General features: G+C 44.8%; 1 protein-coding gene across 1 annotated transcript in view; it reads left to right on the top strand.

Annotated features, from left to right (window-relative positions):
• Positions 1-345: 345 nt before the first annotated feature.
• The window catches only part of GAB4 (GRB2 associated binding protein family member 4), a 45,110-nt gene continuing 19,428 nt past the window's right edge, over positions 346-26,027 (top strand). Inside the window, 6 exon segments of the mRNA XM_025398107.1 lie at positions 346-379; positions 625-795; positions 2,805-2,915; positions 2,918-2,988; positions 20,428-20,734; positions 24,446-24,653. Of these exon segments, the coding sequence (XP_025253892.1) occupies positions 346-379; positions 625-795; positions 2,805-2,915; positions 2,918-2,988; positions 20,428-20,734; positions 24,446-24,653 (902 nt within the window).

Here is a 26,027-nt window from a genome sequence, read left to right as displayed (position 1 = left end):
GTCCGGACCCCAGGGACCTCATGCCTTGTGCCCTTTGCCCACAGTGAGAAGCCTGAGGGAGGACACTGGAGCCCACCTCCCAGAGCTCTCCCTCTGCCCCTCCTCCCACCCATGGGGCATGAACTGCCAGCTCAGCAGGGAGGGGAGGGTCTATGTGACCCCTAAGTAGTTCACCAATACATGGGCTGTAGGAGCCAGACAGGGCTCAAAGAGGAGGAAATGCAGAGCCCATTCCTGGCTCTGGTACCAATGTGTCACCCCAGGGGAACTGAAGGGGTGGGCAGACCAGGAGCCCAGGGTCAGTGAGGGTCCCAAGGGCAACACCAGTGCCAGGGACCTTTCCCCATGGCCACAGGACAGACCCTCACAGGAGGAGGAGGTGAGCCCTACGGTGGGCGCAGACAGCTGCAAACCAGAGGAAATAGAGATAAGTTATGAGAAACTTACATTTTCCCATCAGCCATGCAACGGAAGACACAAGAAAAATAAATCATCAATGGAAAGTAAAGTGTTTTTTTTTTTTTTTTTTTGTCCACTTGAGACACAGAGGATAAATTTAAACTCACTGTATATATATATATAAAAGGCTCAAGACACTGATAAGTCCCCCAACCATCATCAAAGCCAACATCCTGGGCAGGCTAGACCTTGGGGCAACACCTGCCCTCCATGCGCTGCGGCAGTCTCTGCGCGCTCCTGAAGTTCCCGTTGTGCGCACTGTAGGGGGCTGGAAGAATGTTGCTGGAGAGGACATATTCTGGAAGAGGGTTCTTTCCACCCTGAGGCCAGAAGACAGTCAGAGGTCCATGGGGACCCAGGTAGGGGCTCCTGCTGAGGCCCCAGTTGGCATGAGGTCACTGTAGGGGCTGAGCTCCCTTCCAACCAGGAAGAGCTCATCTGCCTCATTCCTGCCACTGCCTCTCTCCCCTCTCACCCCATCCAAACCTACTTTCAGGGCAGGATCCAACTGGGTACCCTGTGGCCTCCCTGGCTAACTGATTTATACTAAGGCATACGTCCTATACAGTGTGAGCTGTGATGGTGAGTTTAGAATTGACTTGCCATGACTGCAGCCTGTAGAGGGAGCCAGCACCTCCAGGAACCCCATCCTTGCCATCAGCAGAGGGTCTATGGCTCCTACCTCATTCAATGTCTCCCTGAGCACCATGTCTGCCTGACCAGGACCCACTGGTCCTCCCATGAGGATGTTGCCTAGGGTTCCAACCCAATAGGTCCAAATACACCTCACCAACCTCCCCTCCGGGTTGTCCCCCCATTCCCCACCTCAGGGTCACTACTCATATCTCATCCACCCACATGTCTCCTCAGTCTCAAGACCCTGCAATTTCCTCCACTTGGCTTCATCTCCACTTTTCTTACCAGCTCAAACCAAATCTTATCTCTGTGGACATCCCACTGGCCCTCATCAGACCTCCCATGTCTGCTTGTTTCCACAATCCATTCTCAAAACATAAAGCATAACATGTCACAGTTTCACACTCTTCAGCACTTTCCTTTGCTCTAAGGAGAAGCCAGGCACCCACTCACCTGGCCCCACCCAGCACCCCCATTCCCACACACTCTTCCTTGCATCCTCCCTGCTACCTGATGAGGCCCCTGTGCCCCTCTTGTAAGCTGACACGCAGTGCACATTGGCAATGGCTTACTGAAGACGCCCCTTGTCTGTCTTGTTCTCTAAGACATCTGCAGGGGCAAGAACAGATCCTGTGCACATCAGATGCCCCCAACTGTGCTTTCACACAATGTGTGAACAAAGAAGCAAACCAAGCTCCTCCAGAGGCAGGAGACAAGGACCTCCGGCTTCTTGGTCCCCATGACGCAGGGTCTGGTTGAGGCCAAGCCGCCCTCCTCTTCCACCTCTTCTCTCCTTCCCTTCTCTCCCCAGGCAACATGCGAACCTCCAACTGGCCCAGGGAAGGAACTTGTAAACCGCACCCCAACCAGGATAAGACAGTGGGGCATACATGCGAGGAGAGGGGTTGGCTCTCGGTGCCACACTTCACGAACACTCACACATGCACACACTGATGCATGCACACGCTAACACATGCACGCACGTGACATAAGTACACACATGTGCACACAGCGACATCCCAATACTTTCACAAACATACACAACACAAACAGCCCAAACCCTCACTCTAAAACCTAACCCCAGCCCCAAACTGCAACCCAGAACTCAAGTCCTAGCCTGAACCTTGACCCCAAACCCCACCTCAAGTCAGAAGGTAAACCATAGGCCGAATCCCGAACTGGAACTCAAACCCCAGCAGGAACCTGAACTCTTCCGTTGTCTTTCCTCACCTGGCGCCTGGGACTCAGCATCTGACGCTCTGCTGCGCGCCTCGTTCTTGTCCTCCCCACCAGCTGTGCTCCCTGTCCCCCCTCTCCCAAGGAGCCGCCCAGCCCATGTCCCCCACCCCGGTGGTCCCGATGAGATGCACCCAGGCTGACCCAGGGAGCAAGTCCCCACCCCAATCCCCAACCCAAACCCTAAACCAGAGGCCTTGTCTAAACTTTACTCCCAAACGCCCCCTCAAATTGGAACTGGAACCACAGGCGCAAGCCTTAACCAGAACTCAAAGCCCAGCCGGAACCTGAACCCCGCCCCCGCCTGTGAGCGCCTGCGCGCGGGTCCCGCCCTCCCCACGAGCTTCACCTCTGACCCGGACCTCCCCCAAAACTGCGCTTTCGACCCCGCAGTCCCAGGGAACCGCAAGCCGCCCCCCACACCCCACCTCCAGCAGCACCCTCTCGCCCTGTCACCGCACCTTCACTGTGAGCCGCGGACCCCATTTCCCTGCCGTCCCCCTCCCCCTCCCGGGAGCTGTGACCACCGGACCCAACATTTGCGCCTTCGTCTTCGTGGCCCGGAAGCGGCCCCGCAGGCGGAGCATGACAAGTGGCCACGTGCTGCACAGCGGCTGGCTGAGGAAGTCACCCCCCGAGGAGAAGTTGAGGCTCTTTGTGAGTGCTGGCAGTGGGGGAGGGACCAGGAGCGCTGCGGAGGGTCTGGGGGCTCCGGGAGGGGTGTGGGGGAGGCGGCCTGGGTCCACGGGAGGAGCTGTGGGTGGAGGCGACTTCTCCACGTCTGCATGCGAAGGCCACTCCCCGCCAGCGAGAGACGGGGTCCGGGTTTGCGTGGGTTGCGTTCCGAGTCCCAGGGAGTTGATTCCGGGGCTGGGGACCCTTTTACCCTGAGCGCCGTGGGCCTGCAGGTCGGAGAGTGGGCGGAAAAGGAGACCAGGCTTTGCGGACCCACAGCAGGCTCCGCAGCCTCACAGAGGACACGAACCTCGCACCCGCTCCGCTTCCCTCCCAGGCCCTGAGAATGGCGGGCACCTCGCACCCTCTCCTTTCCTCCCAGGCCCCAAGGAAGGCAGGCGCCTCAAACCTGCTCTCTTCCTTCCCGAGCCCCGAGAAGGCAGGCACCTCACACCCCCTCCTCTTCCCTCCCGGTCCCCAAGAAGACGCAGGCGCCTCGCACCAGCTTCTCTTCCCTCCTCGCCCGCCATTCCCGGGGTCATTCGCGTCCTTCCACGCCTCCACGCCTGCTGAGGGACAGTGTGCACTGCAGTGTAGTTTTCTATATATTAATTCACGTGGTTAAACGATTTAGAAAAAAGAAGATTGGCTGCCCTTCCCCCTAGTGGCTAATTTGAAGAGTGTCGTTCTAAATTTCAACAATTTTTTTTTTTTTTTTTTTTGAGACGGAGTCTCACTGTGTAGCCCAGGCTGGGGTGCAGTGGCCGGATCTCAGCTCACTGCAAGCTCCGCCTCCCGGGTTCACGCCATTCTCCGGCCTCAGCCTCCCGAGTAGCTGGGACTACAGGCGCCCGCCACCTCGCCCGGCTAGTTTTTTGTATTTCTTAGTAGAGACGGGGTTTCACCGTGTTAGCCAGGATGGTCTCGATCTCCTGACCTCGTGATCCGCCCGTCTCGGCCTCCCAAAGTGCTGGGATTACAGGCTTGAGCCACCGCGCCCGGCCAATTTCAACAGTTTTACTGAGGAAACAGTAACTGTTGGAAGTCAGTATGATTATGCCAAGGTACGTAGAGGAGGCTTTTCTCGCTTATTCCTTACCCCCAGGTCCAGCCCTTCAAGAATCTATCCAGAATAAGCTGATCCTATAGTCATCTTCCCTGTCCTCTGCTTCCCTGGGCTATAACCAATTCTGCGTTCTTGTCTTTCTTCATTTGTTTTTTCAAGTTTTTATTATACTTTAAGTTCTCGATACATGTGCAGAACGTGGAGATTTGTTAAATACATATACACGTATTTGTTAAATACATATACACATGGTGGTTTGCTGCACCCATCAACCCGTCATCTACATTAGATATTTCTCCTAATGCTTTCCCTTCCCCTGCCCCCCAACCCCAATAGGCCACGTTGTGTCATGTTCCCCTCTCTGTGCCCATATGTTCTCATTGTTCAAATCCTACTTATGAGTGAGAACATGCGGTATTTGGTTTTCTGTTCCAGTGTAAGTTTGCTGCGAATGATGGTTTCCAGCTTCATCCATGTCCCTGCCAGGGACATGAACTCATACTTTTTTATGGCTGCGTAGTATTCCATAGTGTATATGTGCCACATTTTCTTTATCCAGTCTGTTATTGATGGGCATTTGGGTTGGTTCCAAGTCTTTGCTGTTGTGAATAGTGCTGCAGTAAACATACGGGTGCATTTGTCTTTATAGTAGAATGATTTATAATCCTTTGGGTATATACCCAGTAATGGGATTGCTGGGTCAAATGGTATTTCTAGTTCGAGATCCTGAGGGACAGTGTGCACTGCAGTGTAGTTTTCTGCAGTGTAGTTTTCTGAAGGGGTGTTGAAGGCAATTCCGTGAGGAATTGCCACACTGTCTTTCACAGTGCTTGAACTAATTTACACTCCAACCAACAGTGTAAAAGCATTCCTATTTCTCCACATCCTCTCCAGCATCTGTCGTTTCCTGACTTTTTAATGATCGCCATTCTAACTGGCGTGAGATGGTATCTTGTTGTGGTTTTGATTTGCATTTCTTTAATGACCAGTGATAGTGAGCTTTTTTTCATGTTTGTTGGCCACATAAATATCTTTTTCTGATAAGTGCCTGTTCATATCCTTTGCCCACTTTTTGACAGTGTTGTTGTTTTTTTCTTGTAAATTTGTTTAAATTTCTTATAGATTCTGGATATTAGCCCTTTGTCAGACAGATGGATTGGAAAAAATTTCTCCTATTTGGTAGGTTGCCTGTTCACTCTGATGATAGTTTATTTTGCTATGCAGAAGCTCTTTAGTTTAATTAGATCCCATTTGTCAATTTTGGCTTTTGTTGCCATTGCTTTTGGTGTTTTAGTTATGAAGTCTTTGCCCATGCCTTTTCCTGAATGGTATTGCCTAGGTTTTCTTCTAGGGTTTCTATGGTTTTAGGTCTTACGTTTAAGTCTTTAATCCATCTTGACCCTGACCTCTTTCAGAACTGAGTTAATTTTTGTGTAAGGTGTAAGGAAGGGGTCTACTTTCAGTTTTCTGCATATGGCTAGCCAGTTTTCCCAACACCATTTATTAAATAGGGAACCCTTTCTCCGTTGCTAGTTTTTGTCAGGTTTGTCAAAGATCAGATGGTTGTAGATGTGTGGTGTTGTTTCTGAGGCCTCTGTTCTGTTTCATTGGTCTATATGTCTGTCTTGGTACCAGTACCACGCTATTTCGGTTACTGTAACCTTGTAGCACAGTTTGAAGTTGGGTAGCGTGATGCCTCCAGCTTTGTTATTTTTGCTTAAGATTTTCTTGGCTATATGGGCTCTTTTTTGGTTCTGTATGAAATTTAAAGTGGATTTTTCTAATTCTGTGAAGAAAATCAATGGTAGCTTGATTGGAATAGCATTGAATCTGTAAATTCTTTGGGCAGTATGGCCGTTTTCACGATATTGATTCTTCCTATCCATGAGCATGGAATGTTCTTCCATTTGTTTGTGTCCTCTCTTACTTCCTTGAGTAGTGGTTTGTAGTTCTTATTTCCTTGAGCAGTGGTTTGTAGTTCTCCTTGAAGAGGTCCTTCACATCTCTTGTAAATTGTATTCCTAGGTATTTTATTCTCTTGGTAGCAATTGTGAATGGGAGTTCGCTCATGATTTGGTACTCTATTTGTCTATTATTGGTGTATAGGAATCCTTGTGATTTTTGCACATGGATTTTGTATCCTGAGACTTCACTGAAGTTTAAGGAGTTTTTGGGCTGAGACAATGGGGTTTTCTAAATGTGGAATCATGTCATCTGCAAACAGAGACAATTTAACTTCCTCTCTTCCTATTTGAATACCCTTTATTTCTTTCTCTTGCCTGATTGTGCTGGCCAGAACTTCCAATACTATGTTGAATAGGAGTGGTGAGAGAGGGCATCCTTGTCTTGTGCCAGTTTTCAAAGGGAATCCTTCTAGCTTTTGCCCATTCAGTATGATATTAGCTGTGGGTTTGTCATAAATAACTCTTATTATTTTGAGATACATTCCATTAATACTTAGTTTATTGAGAGTTTTTAGCCCGAAGGGGTGTTGAATTTTATCGAAGGCCTTTTCTGCATCTATTGAGATAATTATGTGGTTTTTGTCATTGGTTCTTTTTATGTGATGGATTATGTTTATTGATTGTCATAAATAACTCTTATTATTTTGAGATATGTTCCATCAATACTTAGTTTATTGAGAGTTTTTAGCACGAAGGGGTGTTGAATTTTATTGAAGGCCTTTTCTGCATCGCTTGAGATAATCATGTGGTTTTTGTCATTGGTTCTTTTTATGTGACAGATTACATTTATTGATTTGTGTATATTGAACCAGCCTTGCATCCTTGGAATGAAGTTGACTTGATCGTGGTCAATAAGCTTTTTGATGTGCTGCTGGGTTTGGTTTGCCAGTATTTTATTGAGGATTTTTGCATTGATGTTCATTAGGAATATTGGCCTGAAATTTTCTTTTTTTGTTGTGTCTCTGCTAGGGTTTTGCATCAGGATGATACTGGCCTCATAAAATGAATTAGGGAGGAGTCCTTCTTTTTCATTGTTTGGAATAGTTTCAGAAGGAATGGTACCAGCTCTTCTTTGTACCTCTGGTAGAATTCGTCTGTGAATCGGTCTGGTGCTGGACCTTTTTTGTTGTTGTTGATAGGCTATTAATTACTGCCTCAATTTCAGAACTTATTATTGGTCTATTCAGAGATTTGACTTCTTCCTGGTTTAGTCTTGGGAGGGTGTATGTGTCCAGGAATTTATCCATTTCATAGGGATTTCCTAGTGTACTTGCATAGAGGTGTTTATGGTATTCTCTGATGATTTCTGTGGGATCAGTGGTGATACTCCTCTATCATTTTTTGTTGTGTCTATTTGATTCTTCTTTGTTGTGTCTATTTGATTCTTGTTAGTCTGGCTAGTGGTCTGTCTAATTTGTTAATCTTTAAAAAAACAACTGCTAAATTTATTGATTTTTTGAAGTTTTTTTTTTTTTTTTGTCTGTATCTCCTTCAGCTCTGTTCTGATCTTAGTTATTTCTTGCCTTCTGCTAGCTTTTGAATGTGTTTGCTCTTGCTTCTCTAGTTCTTTTAATTTTGATGTTAGGGTGTCGATTTTAGATCTTTCTCGCTTTCTCTTGTGGGCATTTAGTGCTATACGTTTCCCTCTAAACACTGGTTTAGCCGTGTCCCAGAGATTATGGTACATTGTGTCTTTGTTTCCATTGGTTTCAGAAAAGAAGATCTTTATTTCTGCCTTAATTTTGTTATTTACCCAGTAATCGTTCAGAAGCAGGTTTTTCAGTTTCCATGTAGTTGTGCATTTTTGAGTGAGTTTCTTAATCCTGGGTTCTAATTTGGTTGCATTGTGGTCTAAGAGACTGTTTGCTATGATTTCCATTCATTTGCATTTGCTGAGGAGTGTTTTACTTCCAATTATGTGGTCAATTTTAGAATAAGTGAGTGCTATGTGGTGCTCAGAAAAATGTATATTCTGTTGATTTCAGGTGGGGAGCTCTGTAGATGTCTATTAAGTCCACTTGGTCCAGAGCTGAGTTCAAGTTCTGAATATCCTTGTTTCGTTTCTGTCTTGATGATCTGCCTAATATTGACAGTGGGGTGTTAAAGTCTCCCACTATTACTGTGTGGGAGTCTAAGTCTCTTTGTAGGTCTCTGAGAACTTGCTTTATGAATCTGGGTGCCCATGTCTTGGGTGCATATATATATTTAGGGTAGTTAGCTCTTCTTGTTGAATTGATCCCTTTACCATTATGTAATTGCCTTCTTTGTCTCTTTTGATGTTTGTTGGTTTAAAGTGTGTTTTATCAGCGACTAGGATTGCAACCCCTGCTTTTTTTGCTCTCCATTTGCTTGGTAAATATTCCTCCACTCCTTTATTTTGAGCCTATGTGTGCCTTTGCACATGAGATGGGTCTCCTGAATACAGTACACTGATGGGTCTTGACTCTATCCAATTTGCTAATCTGTGTCTTTTAATTGGGGCATTTAGCCCATTTACATTTAAGGTTAATATTGCTATGTGAGAATTTGATCCTGTCATTATGCTAGCTGGTTATTTTGCCTGTTAGTTGGTGCAGTATCTTCATCATGTCGATGGTCTTTACATTTTGGTATGTTTTTGCAATAGCAGGTACTGGTTTTTTCTTTCCATATTTAGTGGTTCCTCAGGAGCTCTTGTAAGGCAGGCCTGGTGGTGACAGAATCTCTTAGCATTTGCTGGTCTGTAGAGGATTTTATTTCTCCTTTGCTTATGAACCTTTGTTTAACTGGATATGAAATTCTGGGTTGAAAATTATTTTCTTTAAGAATGTTGAAAATGGAGGTTCCAAGATGGCCGAATAGGAACAGCTCCACTCTGCAGCTCCCAGCGTGGGTGATGCAAAAGGTGGGTGATTTCTGCATTTCCAACTGAGGTACCACGTTAATCTCACAGGGGCTTGTCAGACAGTGGGGGCAGCCCATGGAGTGGGGCAGTGTATCGTGTCACCCAGGAAGTGCATGGGTTTGGGGAATTCCCCTTCCTAGCAAAGGGAAGCCATGACAGATGGTACCTGGAAAATCAGGACACTCCAACCCCAATACTGCGCTTTTCCAAAGGCCTTAGCAAATGGCACACCAGGAGATTATATCCTGCGCCTGGCTCGGAGGGTCCCACGCCCACAGAGCCTTGCACACTGCTAGCACAGCAGTCTGAGATCAAACTGTGAGGCGGCAGGGAGGCTGGTGGAGGGGCGTCCACCATTGCTGAGGCTTGAGTAGGTAAACAAAGCGGCCTCGAAGCTCAAACACATAATAACATTAACCTTAAATGTAAATGGGCTAAATGCTCCAATTAAAAGACACAGACTGGCAAATTGGATAAAGAGTCAAGACCCACCAGTGTGCTATATTTAGGAGACCCATCTCACATGCAGAGACACACATAGGGTCAAAATAAAGGGATGGAGGAAGATCTACTAAGCAAATGGAAAACAAAGCAAAACAAAACAAAACAAAACCAAAAAAGCAGGGGTTGCAATCCTAGTCTCTGATAAAACAGACTTTAAACCAACAAGGATCAGAAGAGACAAAGAAGGCCATTACATAATGGTAAAGGGATCAATTCAACAAGAAGAGCTAACTATCCTAAATATATATGCACCCAATACAGGAGCACCTAGATTCATAAAGCAAGTCCTTAGAGACCTACAAAGAGACTTAGACTCCCACACAATAATAATGGGAGACTTTAACACCCCACTGTCAACATTAGACAGATCAACGAGACAGAAAGTAAACAAGGATATGCAGGAATTGAACTCAGCTCTGGACCAAGTGGACGTAATAGACATCTACAGAACTCTCCACCCCAAATCAACAGAATATACATTTTTCTCAGCAATACATCACATTTATTCCAAAATTGACGACATAGTTGGAAGTAAAGCACTCCTCAGCAAATGTACAAGAACAGAAATGATAACAAACTATCTCTCAGACCACAGTACAATCAAACTAGAACTCAGGATTAAGAAACTCACTGAAAACCGCTCAACTACATGGGAACTGAACAACATAACGAAAAGAAGACAGAAATAAAGATGTTCTTTGAAACCAATGAGAACAAAGACACAACATACCAGAATCTCTGGGACACATTTAAAGCAGTGTGTAGAGGGAAATTTATAGCACTAAATGCCCACAAGAGAAAGAAGGAGAGATTTAAATTGACACCCTAACATCACAATTAAAAGAACTAGAGAAGCAAGAGCAAACACATTCAAAAGCTAGCAGAAGGGAAGAAATAGATCAGAGCAGAACTGAAGGAGATAGAGACACAAAAAACCCTTAAAAAAATCAGTGAATCAATGTTTGAGTCAATGTTTGAAAAGATCAATAAAATTGATAGACCACTAGCAAGACTAATAAAGAAGGAAAGAAGAATCAAATAGATGCAATAAAAAATGTTAAAGGGGATATCACCACTGATCCCGCAGAAATACAAACTACCGTCAGAGAATAGTATAAACACCTCTATGCAAATAAACTAGAAAATCTAGAAGAGATGGATACATTCCTGGACACCCTCCCAAGACTAAACCAGGAAGAAGTTGAATCCCTGAATAGACCAATAACAGGTTCTGAAATTGAGGCAGTGATTAATAGCCTACCAACCAAAAAAAGTCCAGGTCTGGACAGATTCATAGCCGAATTCTACCAGAGGTGCAAAGAGGAGCTGGTACCATCCCTCCTGAAACTATTCCAATCAATAGAAAAAGAGGGAATCCTCCCTAATTCATTTTATGAGGCCAACATCATCGTGATACCAAAGCCTGTCAGAGACACAACAACAACAAAAAAGAGAATTTTAGAACAATATCCCTGATGAACATCGATGCAAAAATCCTCAATAAAATACTGGCAGTCCGAATCCAGCAGCACATCAAAAAGCTTATCCACCAAGATCAAGTTGGCTTCATCCCTGGGATGCAAGGCTGGTTCAACATAGACAAATCACTAAATGTAATCTGGCATATAAACAGAACCAAAGACAAAAACCACATGATTATCTCAATAGATACAGAAAAGGCCTTTGATAAAATTCAACAGCCCTTCATGCTAAAAACTCTCGATAAATTAGGTATTGATGAGATGTATCTCAAAATAATAAGAGCTATTTATGACAGACCCATAGCCAATATCATACTGAATGGGCAAAAACTGGAAGCATTCCCTTTGAAAACTGGCACAGGACAGGGATGTCCTCTCTCACCACTCCTATTCAACATAGTGTTGGAAGTTCTGGCAAGGGCAATCAGGCAGGAGAAAGAAATAAAGGGTATTCAGTTAGGAAAAGAGGAAGTCAAATTGTCCCTGTTTGAAGATGACATGATTGTATATTTAGAAAACCCCATCATCTCAGCCTAAAATCTCCTTAAGCTGATAAGCAACTTCAGCAAATTCTCAGGATACAAAACCAGTGTGCAAAAATCACAAGCATTCCTCTACACCAATAACAGACAAACAGCCAAATCCTGAGTGAACTCCCATTCACAATGGCTTCAAAGAGAATAAAATACCTAGGAATGCAACTTACAAGGGATGTGAAAGACCTCTTCCAGGAGAACTAGAAACCACTGCTCAACGAAATAAAAGAGGACACAAACAAATGGAAGAACATTCCTTGCTCATGGATAGCAAGAATCAATATCGTGAAAATGTCCATACTGCCCAAGGTAATTTATAGATTCAATGCCATCCCCATCAAGCTACCAATGACTTTCTTCACAGAATTGGAAAAGACTGCTTTAAAGTTCATATGGAACCAAAAAAGAGCCCGCATTGCCAAGACAATCCTAAGCCAAAAGCACAAAGCTGGAGGCATCATGCTATCTGACTTCAAACTATACTACAAGGCTACAGTAACCAAACAGCATGGTACCGGTACCAAAACAGAGATATGGACCAATGGAACAGAACAGAGCCTTCAGAAATAATACCACACATCTACAACCATCTGATATTTGACAAACCTGACAAAAACAAGAAATGGGGAAAAGATTCCCTATTTAATAAATGGTGCTGGGAAAACTGGCTAGCCACATGTAGAAAGATGAAACTGGATCCCTTCTTTACACCTTATAGAAAAATTAATTCAAGATGGATTAAAGACTTAAATGTTAGGCCTAAAACCGTAAAAACCCTAGAAAAAAATCTAGGCAATACCATTCAGGACATAGGCATGGGCAAGGGTAAGGACTTCATGACTAAAACACCAAAAGAAATGGCAACAAAAGCCAAAATTAAAAATGGGATCTAATTAAGCGAAAGAGCTTCTGCACAGCGAAAGAAACTAGCATCAGAGTGAACAGGCAACCCACAGAATGGGAGAAAATTTTTACAGTCTACCCGTCTGACAAAGGGCTAATGTCCAGGATCTACAAAGAATTTAAACAAATTTACAAAAAAAAGTAACCCCATCAAAAAGTGGGCAAAGGATATGAGCAGACGCTTCTCAAAAGAAGACATTTGTGCAGCCAACAGACACATGAAAAAATGTTCAGCATCACTGGCCATTAGAGAAATGCGAATCAAAACCACAATGAGATACCATCTCACACCAGTTAGAATGGTGATCATTAAAAAGTCAGGAAACAACAGGTGCTGGAGAGGATGTGGAGAAATAGGAATGCTTTTACAATGTTGGTGGGACTGTAAACTAATTCAACCATTGTGGCAGATGGTGTGACGATTCCTCAAGGATCTAGAACTAGAAATACCATTTGACCCAGCCATCCCATTACTGGACATATACCCAAAGGATTATAAATCATGCTGCTATAAAGACACATGCACACTTATGTTTATTGTGGCACTATTCACAATAGCAAAAACTTGGAACCAACCCAAATGTCCGTCAATGATAGACTGGATTAAGAAAATGTGGTGCATATACACCATGGAATACTATACAGCCATAAAAAAGGATGAGTTCATGTCCTTTGTAGGGACGTGGATGAAGGTGGAATCCATCATTCTCAGCAAACTATTGCAAGGACGGAAAACCAGACACCACATGTTCTCACTCATAGGTGGGAATTGAACAATGAGAACACTTGGACACAGGGTGGGGAACATCACACACTGTGGCCTGTTGTAGGGTAGGGGGAGGGGGGGGATAACATTAGGAGATATACCTAATGTGAATGACGAGTTAACGGGTGCAGCATACCAACATGGCACATGTGTACATATGTAACCTGCATGTTGTGCACATGTACCATAGAACTTAAAGTATAATTAAAAAAAAAAAAGACTGTTGAATATTGACCCTCACTCTCTTCTGGCTTGTAGGGTTTCTGCAGAGAGATGTGCTTTTAGTCTGATGGCTTCTCTTTGTGGGTAACCTGACCTTTCTTTCTGGCTGCCCTTACCATTTTTTTCCTTCATTTCAAACTTGGTGAATCTGACAATTATGTGTCTTGAGGTTGCTCTTCTTGAGGAGTAGCTTGGTGGTGTTCTCTGTATCTCTTGAATTTGAATATTGCCTTGTCTTGCTAGGTTTGGAAAGTTCTCCTGGATAATAAATATCTTTAAGAGTGTTTTCCAATTTGGTTCCATTCTCCCCGTCATTTTCGTGTGTACCTCAAATGTAGATTTGACCTTTTCACATAGTCCCATATTTCTTTGAGGCTTTATCTATTCCTTTAAATTTTTTTCTCTAATCTTGTCTTCACACTTTATTTCATTAAGTTAATCTTTAATCTCTGATATCCTTTCTTCTGCTTGATCAATTTGGCTATTGACACTTGTTTATTTTTCACGAAGTTCTCGTGCTGTCGCTTTCAGCTTGATCAAGTCATGTATGTTCTTCTCTAAGCTGGTTATCCTAGTTAGCAGTTCCTGTAACCATTTATCAAGGTTCTTAGTTTCCTTGCATTGGGTTAGAATGTACTCCTTTAGCTCGGAGGAGTTTGTTTTTACCCCCTTTCTGAAGCCTACTTCTGTCAGTTCGTCAAACTCATTCTCCATCCAATTTTGTTCCCTTGCTGGCAAGGAGTTGTGATCTTTTGGAGGAGAAGACGCATTCTGGATTTTGGAATTTTCAGCCTTTTTGCCCTGGTGTTTCCTCATCTTTGTGGATTTGTCTATTTTTGGTCTTTGATGTTGGTGATACTTGGATGGAGTTTTTGTGTGGGTGTCCTTTTTGTTGATGTTGGTGCTATTGCTTTCTGTTTGTTAGTTTTCCTTCTGATAGTCAGGCTTCTCTTCTGCAGGTCTGCTGGAGTTTGCTGGAAGTCCACTCCAGACGCTGTTTGCCTGGGTATCACCAGTGGAGGCTGCAGAACAGCAAAAATTGCTGCCTGCTCTTTCCTCTGGAAGCTTTGTCCCGGAGGGGCACCTGCCAGATGCCAGCTGGAGCTCTCCTGTATGAGTTGTCTGTCAACCCCTGCTGGGAGATATCTCCCAGTCAGGAGGGACAGGGGTCAGGGACCCACTTGAGGAGGCAGTCTGTCCCTTAGCAGAGCTTGGGCGCTGTGCCAGGAGATACACTGTGCTCTTCAAAGCCACAGGCTGAACGTTTAAGTCTGCTGAAGCTGCGCCCACAGCTGCCGCTTCCTCCAGGTGCTCTGTCCCAGGGAGATGGGAGTTTTATCTATAAGCCCCTGACTGGGGGGATGCTGCCTTTCAGAGATGCCCTGCCCAGAGAGGCAGAATCTAGAGAGGCAGTCTGGCTACAGCCGCTTTGCTGTGCTGTGGTGGGTTCTGCACCATGTTTAAACTTCCCAGTGGCCTCTTTCTCCGTTTTACCTTCCGCTGGTCATTGTCCCTTTTTATGAGGATCCTTAGCCATTAGACTGCATTCTGCTGGCCTGAGGTAGAGACAAATGCCACAGATCAATACAGGTTACCAGGGCTCAACTGAGGCCCTGAAAGGAGGCAACTCCAGCAGCAGTAAATATTAAATATTGACATAAATCTGAAATACAGATGCAGTTTTAGAACCAAGAGGTAGACAAAGGAAGAAATTAACAAGAAACTCTGGCTTTCTGGGACAAAGCCAAATTCAGAATAAAGGTAATCCTGATCTGAAGTTCCATAGCACAAAGCATTTCCCTCACAGTCACCTTATTCAGAAGTCTCTTAGAAGTCTGTGTGCATCTTCTGTTCATAGCCAGGTGCTTCTCTAGGGAGGTGGAGATGATTCTTGGACAAATGATTGTATTTAGCTTGACCTGATGTCTTGTGTGGTTGTGGCCTGAATTTTGCAGGTGGTCCCACGTAGTTTGAATCGTGGCTCTACCTAATAGCTTTGCATTATAGGCAAATCTACTTAGTGAATGAAGCTTCACTTTCTACAAAATGTGGTGTGCAAATAATATGTATCACAGGTGACTGTTGTAGTAAGAAATTGTATAATGTAAGGTTGATACAAGGCATGGAGCTCAGTCCCTGAGGTAGAGTTAGCCATGAAATAAACTGCTTAGTGTGGCATGTGCTACCTTCCAAATTTCCCGTGCCACATTCTCCCATCTCTCACTGTCATTTAGCCACAGTGGCCCCTTTCTCGCTTTGGAAAGAGCCAAGTTCTTCCCCACTTAGGGCCTTTGCACTTGCAGTTCCCTCTTCCTGGGATGCAGCAGCTTCCTCCACCACTTTCACATGCCTGGCTCCTTCTCATTCTTCTAGTTCAGCGGGTATTTTCAAGCAGTATTGTAAGGTGATTGAGAGCATGTGCTCTGGTTTCAAATTTTGGCTCTACCACTTACTGGCTCTGTGACCCTTGGGCAAGTTACTTCTCTGCATCCCAATTCTTAAACTGTTCATTGGAGTAGTAATATCTATTTGACTAGGTTGTGAGGATAAATAAATTCGTATATATGTGTACATACACGCACATATTTAGCATTTGGAATGGTGCTGTGTGTAGTAAGGCTCTGTAGAAGTGATTGCTGTTATAAAATGTCACTACCTCGAAGAGACCTTCCTTGCCCAGGTCATCTAGCAGTCTCCCCCAGGCTGCTGTGATTATTGTCATATTTGGATATGTAATTACTGGCATACTTGGGTTTATTTCTATTGTCTGTCTTCATGCTATTTATCCTGCTTGAAAGAAATGAATTGAAAAATGAATAGCCACTTTGTGAGATGGTATCGTGAAATTGAACATATGTTTAACTGAAGTTCCAGAAAGAGGTTGAGGGAGAGGAGAGAAAAAATATTTGAAGAAAATTTAGCTGAAGTTTTGCCAAATTTGATCATAAACAGTAGTCCACAGCTCCTAGAAGTTCAGCTAATTCCAAGCAGGATAAACACAAAGGAGAATGTACCTAAGCTCATCATGATCAAATCGCTGAAGACAAAGGTAAGGAAAACGAGGCAGGAGAATCGCTTGAGCCCGGGAGGTGGAGGTTGCAGTGAGCCAAGATTGCACGACTGCACTCCAGCCTGGGCAACCGAGCAAGACTCTGTCTCAAAACAAAAAACAAACAAAAAAGCAGCCAGAGGGGTAACCCACACTGTACCAGATTGACAGTCAGCTTTTATCAGAAACAGTGGAGGCCAGAAGACAGTGCACTGATGTGTCAACAGCCCTGGAGGAAGAAAACCATCATCTGAGATTCTACACCCAGTGCAATTTTCTTTTTAAGTGAAGATACTATAAAAACATTGTCACATTTTTTAAAAAGCTAAGAAGGGTGTTATCAGAAAGCATGCAATATAAGAAATGCTAAAAGAAATATTTCAGGCTCCTAGAAACCATGACCTGTGGCTTTTATCCTATATGTAGTCTGCCTAACAGAATCTGATCACTGTAGGCACACATTTGTTTTTCTTTAAGTGTTCATTGAATATTTGCTAGCTGTGAGGCACAGTACCAAGGCTTTTAGCTGAGTCACTTCATATCCTTAGAACAGCCTGATAGCATAGGCACAGTGTTGTCCTCATTTCTCAGGTGAGGAAATGAAGACATGGAGAACACAGGCCATGACAGTCTGTGGTGCCATCATCCTAGATTCTCCAGTGGAAAATTCTGTTTTAAAATATGAAGGCAAAACCAACACACTGTCAGAGCATCAGATAGAAAACAACAACAACAAACTAAGACCGTATGTTACCAGACAACCCACAATATGAGAAATGCTAAAAGAAATACTTCAGCAGTGTGCTTCTGGGGAGTATAATGATATTGATACACAACATGGATGCAGAAGGATTTCCAGTAAATTACAGGCACTGGAAGAAAGTGTTGGGAGGATGAAGACTGGAGCTGAGCAATCCACAGTTTTCAAGGATCTGCTTACAGATTTGGGAAACTGTATTCCATTATCCACCCAACTATCTTTGCAGAGCTATCGTCATCACTGTTCCCTCTCCCCTAGCCTCAGCCCAAATTCTACACGTAAAGCAATATTGGTGAGAGAACAAGCAGAGCCCATGAAACCAGGCTGCTGGGCTTGAAGTCTTGCTCTGCCACTTTATGACCAAGGCGTTTATAGAATGAATGCAAAGTTGGCTTAACATTTAAAAACAGGCCAGTGCAGTTCATCACAGTAAGAGAATAAAGAAGAAAAATCACTTGATCATCTGAATAGAGGCAAAAAAGTATTTGACCAAATTTCAACAAACCATGGAAAATTAGTTGTATCTATGAAGAACCTACAGCTAACATCATTCTTAATCATAAAATACTGAACGTTTTGCCCTAAGATCATGAACAAAGCAAGGATGTCTGTGCATATGACTTTTATGCAGTGTTGTACCAAAGGGTCTAGTCAGTGTAACAAGCATTAAAAAGAAATGAAAGTCATAGAGATTGTAAAAGATGAAGTAAAATTGTCTTTATTCTCAAAAGGCATGATTGGATATACAGGAACTTCTAAGGAATCTACTTCAAAAAACCTTCCCAGAACGAGGTGAATATAGCAAGACCACAGAATTTAAGGTGAACATATGAACTTAATATATGGAAATACAGCTGCATAATTTACACAAAATTGAAATAATGCGGTAGCATAAAAACCCTCACAATATATGAGAGTAAACGCCAGCTAGAGTAGTAACAGTACACTTGCTATGCTCATAATATACATGCACCTGCACCACGCACACACAGAATCGTGAAGGCAGCAGCCTGGGCAAGACTTCAGGTGACTGTAAATAAGTGGCACTTATTTTTATGTTCCCCAACTCTATCCTGTCTGACTGTGCCTCAATCTTCAATCTTTTTCAATCCAAGGCTTATTGGGCTGGGAGATTAAGTGAGGCCCAGGAGTTGATATAGCAGCAATGAAGTCTTTGGGACCTTCCCTGAGTCATTTTAGTGGTGCAGAAAGGGAACAGCCTGATTAGAGTGATGTCACAAAACAGGAGAAGAGGAAATGAAGATTAGCAGTGAGGAAACTCTTCAGAGTTTTAAGGTAAAGAGGGTAGAAAAACTGGGCCATAGTTGGAAGAGAATGTGGGCTAAAGCCAAACTTTTAATTTTTTTCTAAGATGGGAGAAGTTTGTGTCTTGATGGGAATGATCCTAGTGGAGGTGGAGAACTGTTGGGATGATGTCCATTTGTGAGCGAGAGGGTGTTCACAAATGCAAGAAGGTTGGCCTTAGTATGGATGAAGACTCTGTGCTCCCCAGTGACAAGGTCCAGGGCTATAGGCACAGGCAGGCTGGTGGGTGTGGAGGCGGATTCCGTTTGCATTGCTTATATTTTCTCATGGAATAAGAAACAAAGAAATAGGGGTGTTGGAGGTTTAAAGGGAGAGAAGTTGAGAGGTTGTTGCAAAACAGCAGGAGAAAGCCATGAACTAGGTAAATATGGTAGGACGTTGGGCCACATGAGGGCCCCTTGAAGTTAAAGTGAGACCAGGCAGCATGGTTATGTAATTCTCTCCAGCTGTTCACAGCTGAATGGGAACAGGTGGAGTAGGCAAAGCATTAGGCTTAGCCAGGGGCTGTGGTTTTGCCAGATAAATAAGAGGAATGGAGACAGAAGCAAGGGTGTGATTATATTAGAGCCATGGAAAGGAAGTTTGATAAGGGGGAGAATAACAGGGATAAAAGGTGAGTGGGAAAAGGTGGTAGGAGTCTTAGAGTGTAGGTCTTCTGGGTTCTAAAGAGTTGTGATAATAACCCAATGCTTGGTGTCTGTAGTCCTTCAGGGTTGTATACCAAGTGGTTTGGGTTTATTTGCATAATAAAACTATGAGGTACTCAGGGTGGTGGTGGTGGTGGTGGTGGTGGTGGTGGTGATTCCAGTAGCTGAGACAAGCTCCAAAGAGGTAAATGGCTTACTGGAAAGTCACACCTGGAGCCAGTGGAGAAGCATAGACTCATCCACAGTTCTCTACCATGGGTAGTCTTTTATCCCTGTGTGTGGTGTCTGCTCATGGATCACTCAGTCTTATTGAAGAGATGGAAGAAGAGAGCCTGAGAGAAAATGTAATCATGCATTCAATTCTATGGGGTGGAGTAGTGTAAGGAGTTTATCTGATCACTAATACATACTGAGCACTTAACATGTACAAGACACTATTATAAGTACTAGGGATACAGCAGTGAACAAGATGGAAAAAAAGCCTCTCAGTGCTTTGGGAGGCAGCAGCAGGAGGATCACATGAGGCCAGGAGTTCAGGATGAGCGTAGGCAACATAGCGAGACCCCATCTCTGCAGAAAAATATATTAAAGAATTAGCTAGGTATGGTGGCGTGTGCTCTAGTCCCAGCTACTTAGGAGGCTGAAGTGGGAGGATTACCTAAGCTCGGGAATTAGAGGGTGCAGTGAGCTGTGGCTGTGCCACCACTGCACTCCAGCCTGAGTGACAGAGTAAGACTGTGCCCCTTAAAAAAGAAGCATCCTGAGGTCCTGTGCTTGGGAGAAGTTTTAGAAGGGTTTTTCTGTGACTCTTCTAAAGCATCATGATATGGTAAAAAGCACATTTTACTAAAAGTTGGGAAACATGTTTTTCTGCTACTTGTTTACTGCTAATACTTCTGCTTCTGACACTGTTGCTTCAACTCACCATGCTTAGTGGAGGTCCCCATCTATAAACTAAGATGTTGTGGATTTGAGAGTTCTGCTCTATCTAAAGGTGCTATGCACTGAGGTCAGTGTTCTAGCCTAATGACATTGTTGCTATAAAGTGTTCTCACCCAACCTCCTGCTCTAAAGTGTAGAAATGCACATGTTATTTTGTCGTGATGAGACTCTGTTGACATAGTGAGATGCTGCGGTAAAATGCATTCAAAGTCACTCTCCACCTTTGAAATTCTGGGGAAATCCGAAAGGGAGACAGGCTGAGTGCAGGTCCAAGTCCCGTCCTCAACTTAGTGATGTCTTAGATCCGTTAAAAGCTTGGTAATAACAAATGAATGTTTCCCCTCTTCTTACCCCTTCCTGGTGGGATTTAGGCCTGGAGGAAACGCTGGTTTATCCTGCGGAGGGGCCAGACTAGCAGTGACCCAGATGTTCTGGAATACTACAAGAATGATGGCTCCAAGAATCCCCTGCGCACCATCAACCTGAACCTCTGTGAGCAGCTGGATGTTGGTGTGACTCTGAACTTCAACAAGAAGGAGATTCAGAAGGGCTACATGTTTGACATCAAGACCAGTGAGCGTACCTTTTACCTGGTGGCTGAGACCAGGGAGGACATGAACGAGTGGGTCCAGAGCATCTGTCAGATCTGCGGCTTCAGGCAGGTTGAGGAAAGCACAGGTATGGGAGCACACACAGCCCTGTCTCAGGAGGGGCTAGATGAGGCCCTCTGATCTCCAGCAAGGAGGGCAGCTCTAGCTGCCAACACTGCCAAGAAGTGTTGGGCTCGTGATGAAGCTAAAGGTGTTTTGGGTGTTTCTTCTGATACCTCGATATCAGTACCATCCTCAGTCCTCCACCTCTGCCCCTTCCCTGAGCTCTCTGCACCTTTGCCCTGTCGCCTCTCAGCACCTTTGCCCTGTTGCCTCTCAGCCACCCCTAGGGAAGACCTCTCCTTCGCCCTCTACTGGTCCATCTCTGGCTGTTCTGGCCCACCTACTTCAGACCGCCTGGCACAGTTGCACTTGACCCTTGGTGGGTTTGTTTAGGGGTGCTTTGTGAATCTTACTGATTTATAATCACTTAGGAGGGGACAGGTGAAAGGAGCAAATACAGAGTTATGCTTGGGTTTTAATAACCTTCACAAAAGAGTAGTTCAGCTTTTAAACATGAGTTTTAAGTTGCAGAAATGCTCCTTCACATGTGTTCGGGCTCATCCTCTACTCACCAGGAAGGTTAAGGAGCAGGCTTTTTTCTTTTTTTTTTTTCTGAGGCAGGTATATGGTCTAAATTGGTCATTCTTGAACCTGGTTGCACATCAGAATTGAGGGACATTTTTAAAATGTTGATGCCAAGGACCTATGCCAAGTGAGTTACCTAGAAATCTTTGAGTGGTGGACCCAGGCATTAGTGTCTTTTGGAAGCTCCACTCTTTCCCACTTTTTTGGGAGGGTAAAATTGAAAAGAAAAGCTTCATTTTGAGTAGCAAGGGTCTAGGGCTCAGCAGATACTTCCTGTACATATTTTAGATTTTGAAGGTCACATATAGTCTCTATTTTATATTCCTGTTTTTTAAAATGTTACAATCCTTTGAAAATGTAAAAACCATTCTTAGCTCATCAGCATCAGGATAACCTGGGAACTTGTTAGACCTGCACATTCTTGTAAGAATGTCAGTAATTCATTCATTCTTGTAAGTCAGTCTGCACCCCAGTCCAGACTTACTGAATCAGAAACTCTGGGACAAAACACAGCAGTCTGATTTTAAGAACTCTTCAGGCAACATTTATTGTCAGAACTGCTTTGAAAGGATGTTTCTGGAGCTATAGGCCTTTTGAGAGAGCTGATCGGTTTTATAGCCATGACTTGGTGCTGATAGACCCCTAGGTCTGCATATAAATGGACTCTGGGTCATGGATGGGACTCTACTGCCTGAGTGCTAGACAGGGGCTGTGGAGGTGAGGGTGGGTCACTCTTTCATCCTCACAGCCCACACATACAACTGGGGGCATGAAGGATGCTTGGGGTGACAGGACAGGGTGAGTGGGTTGTGGAAAAGTGGCCTTTCCTACCAGACTGAGGTGCCTGGACTTTATTGGGAGGGCAATGAGGAGCAGTGACTGTCACCAGGGGAGTAGTTCCTTACTATGCTACATCCTTTGTTTGATCAACACATACTGGTTGTATCACACACTGGGCTTGATTCTGAGAACAAAACCATTTCAAAAGAGATGAAATCTCTGCCCTCACTGAGTTTTGAGCTGAATGTATGGGGCGATGAGAGAAAGGTTGGTGTTTTACAAGAATTCCATTTGAAACACGAGCAATTACTGGCAAGAAACTGGTTGAAGAAATAAACAGAAATATGGTTTTAGAAAGAGAGAGAATGCTTTGTGAGTCATCTTAAGGATGCAGGGCACTGTGGAAGAGCTTTCCATGAGCAATGCCGTAAAGACAGGACATGGTTGGTGAGAAACAGTGAAGAGTCACAGTGATGCCTGGGCTCTGGCTTGGAGAGTGGAGTGGACAGTCATGCTGATGTGCCTCACCTAGAGGGAACACAGGCATGCAAGGGGCTCACTTGGAGCATCGGGGACACCTGCTTTTGGGGTGTCTGCCTTGCAGCAGGGAGCCCCAGAAAGGCCTGAGCTGCAGGTTCAGATTTTAGCGTTGCCATCACTTAGGCGGTACCAGGGGCTGTGGGAGGACAGGATCATCCTGCAGTATCCAGAGTCAGGGTGAGGCTGAGGAGGGTCTAGAGCGGAATCCTGAAGAATAGCTCCATTGAAGGCAGAGGAAGCAGATCCAACAAGATGGCAGGAGCAGAGGCTCGGCAGAGCTTCCTGTTGCACCCGCCCTGGGCAGCAGCTGCGTTCATCCTTGGTGCCGTGGCTGCTTGGCCCCATAGCATAGACTCTTTCTCCTCCACTGGTAGAGCATTCATCTTGCAGGTCTCTTGGAGCTGCAAGGCCATTGATTCTGTTAGCAGACATCCCACTCACCAGGAGACCTGCATGGGAGCTCATCTTGTAGTGCACATAGCTATCAATAGAGCCATCTTTCCCGGAGCCCTGTCAGATGTTTCTGTTGCTCACTGGCAGAACTTGTCTTGCCCAGCATCAGAAACAGCTGGAGAGCAGCAGACACTCAGGGGCATTAGCCAGCTGGGGTTCCTGCTACAGGCCTGGCACAGCCAGAAATAGGCCAGATATCAGGGAGGCAGAAAGAGAACTCTGTCCGCTCTGATATGACTTGAAGAACGCTTAGAAGGCCACCATCAACACCACCCAAACATAACCCCACTAGCGATCACATCATTTGAAATTATACCTGTAGACCTTCATTTCTTTTGAACAAGTTTTGCTGTTGGGATTTTTTATTGCTGAAAGTATGTTTTTATTTATTCTGCAAACACAAACTAAAAACTGTCTATGTAACTGGCCTCTATTAGGTGAATGCTTGGGCCGTGGAGGTAACAACATCAGTTGCGGTTCTCAAAAACCCATGGACTGGGCAAGGAAGTGCCTATGATGGGATCATGCATATAATGGGAAAATGGGCCAAGTGCTGTGACACCCAGAAGAAAGCTGGTCCAGGAAGTTTCAGAGAGAATATGATATTTGAGCAGGGCTTAAAGTCTGCATGTGAGTTTGAGTAAAAGTGAAATCCAGGCAGAAGGAACAGCATAAGCCAAAGCAAAGAAGCCTGAAAGAGGCTGGTGTGTGCAGGATGACCAATGCTGCCATATACCTTGGTTGTGGGTATAGGAAAGCAGGAAACAGGTCAGACTGCGAAAGGCCTTGTAGGTTCTGTTGAGGAGTGTGGACAGGTCCTAGGTAGCAAGCCAGATGAACAGTGTGCTGGGCTTGGGGTGCAGCAAAGTACCACCTGTCCATGATACCTGTCTTCCTTGCCAACACATCAGGAGTCTGAGATGCTGTGGAAGGACAGGCAGGAAAGTGGGGTTTCCAAGAATGCGGCTTCAGTTGGCAAGCCTCACTTGACCCAGACAGCCTTAGCTTTGAGGGAGGCCATGATAGAGGAGCCACCGTGGAGGAGGGAGGTGGTGGCACTCACCACTGCAAGAGCTGTCTTGCCTGGGAGCCTGGACCACACTCCTGGACTGTGGGGAGTCACACCATCTGGGAGTGGCACAGTCATGGCCCAGGGCACTATGAGGCTTCCAGGCTGCTGTAGGGTAGGAAAGAGGCAGAGCGTCTGCTCCTCAGCCAGGATAGCCAGGAGGCCCCAGCCCTCCTCTGGGAGGACACAGGGGCAGGCGTGTGAGAGGAAGGGTGCTGGGGCTGGATTATCGCCTCTGCCTGCATGTGTTTCTGCCTCTAGCAGCCCACTTTAGGACAAGGATGCCTTTCCTTCCTGTTTCATTCACAGGCTCCCTGGGAAACATTTCCTCAGCCAGTCACGGCCCCTGCTCTTCTGCAGCTGAGCCCAGCCGCTCCCATCAGCACCTCCCCCAAGAACGAGAACCCGCATCTGAACCCCCTGTGTCTCACCATGTGCCGCCCATCTGGCCCATCCTTGCACCTCGGGGGTGTCTCTGCTCGCACCAGCATGCCAGCCAGAAAGCAGGACATGCAAGGTAGGGGACCACTACAGCCAGTGCGGGGAGTGACCCCCACAAGGTCTTGTTCTTTTCAGTCCCTGATTTTTTTTAAATTTCAATGAGAAGGACATAAAATATTGTATCTTTCAGGTTAGCAAACATACATAACAAAATTTAATTTTTTGTTTATGTAGCCTTCACATTTTATTGGTTTTATTTATGTTGCTACAAAGTGATAATTGGATTCCTAAGACACCTACCATTATAAAAAATCATGCCATGAAAATTTTGTTTGATTTTGGGGAAAAAAGGATTAGTGGCTAGAGTTTCAGAACTGCAAATAACAAAGTCAGTTTATGTGTTGGCCTTAAGAGGACAGCTATGAAACCTTAAGATTGATGAACAGATCCACAGCTCAGTTGAATTCTAAGCTGTGCTGCTCCCCAGTAGCTGCAGTCATGGCTATTTAAATTTAAACTAATTAAAATTAAATTAAATTTCGAGTTCAGTTTCTCAGTTATAGTAGCCAGCAAAGTGACTAGCAAAGATAGGCAGCATGTCCATCACCACAGATGGTTTCACAAGGGACTCCTTGCTCTGGAACCATGACCTCTGCTTCTCTGACACCACTGGATGTCTCACAGGGGCAGAGCCTGCACCAGTTTTATCACCTGTAATTCCCAGTGTAAGGGCCGGCAAATGTGCAGAGGGGATGGGCTTGACCAGAGCTGGTACTCAGTTGCCACCATGGCACACAGATCACAGTCATATTCCTTGATTTGTTAGTTTAGAAATACCTAAATCATGCTGTGAAAATGAAGGCAGACAGATAAATGCCTGTGTGAATAGATTACTTCATGACATCTCCGAGAATATTTTCATACATAATCTCACTGGAACCAGTCAAACATATGAGAGATAGCTAGAAAGATCATTTATGTCCATTTTATAGGTGAAGCAGCTGAGGCTCACAGCTATCAAATGGTAGAGGAGGGACTAGAACCCAGGTGCCCTCACATCTGTCCTGAACTCTTTGTCTCACACTTTGCTGCACTCCTGGTTTTCTAATTCTTTTTCTGTAACACAGCAGGGACTCCAACACTCAATCTGAAGGCTGGTTCCATCAGCCATTTTCCTGAAGCAATGCTATTCCTTCATTTGTGAACTTTCAGCAGTTCCACCTTCATCAACTGATACATGAAGATCTGTGTTCTAGAAAGAATTAACCAAGATCAGTGAACTAGTTAGTGGCAGAACCACACCAGTACCTGCCTCTCCTGAGTCCCAGACCAGGGATAGGCAGTACAGTGCAATGGAAAGCATGGCACAGGTTTGGCATCAGCCAGATATGGCTTCAAATTCAGGTTCTGCCACTTTTCTTGTTATCTTAGGCCACTTATTTAACCTCTT

This window comes from Theropithecus gelada, chromosome 10 (genome assembly GCF_003255815.1).
Source record: "Theropithecus gelada isolate Dixy chromosome 10, Tgel_1.0, whole genome shotgun sequence".
Classification (NCBI taxonomy): Eukaryota; Metazoa; Chordata; class Mammalia; order Primates; family Cercopithecidae; genus Theropithecus; species Theropithecus gelada.
This window is presented reverse-complemented; position numbering and strand designations above follow the sequence as displayed.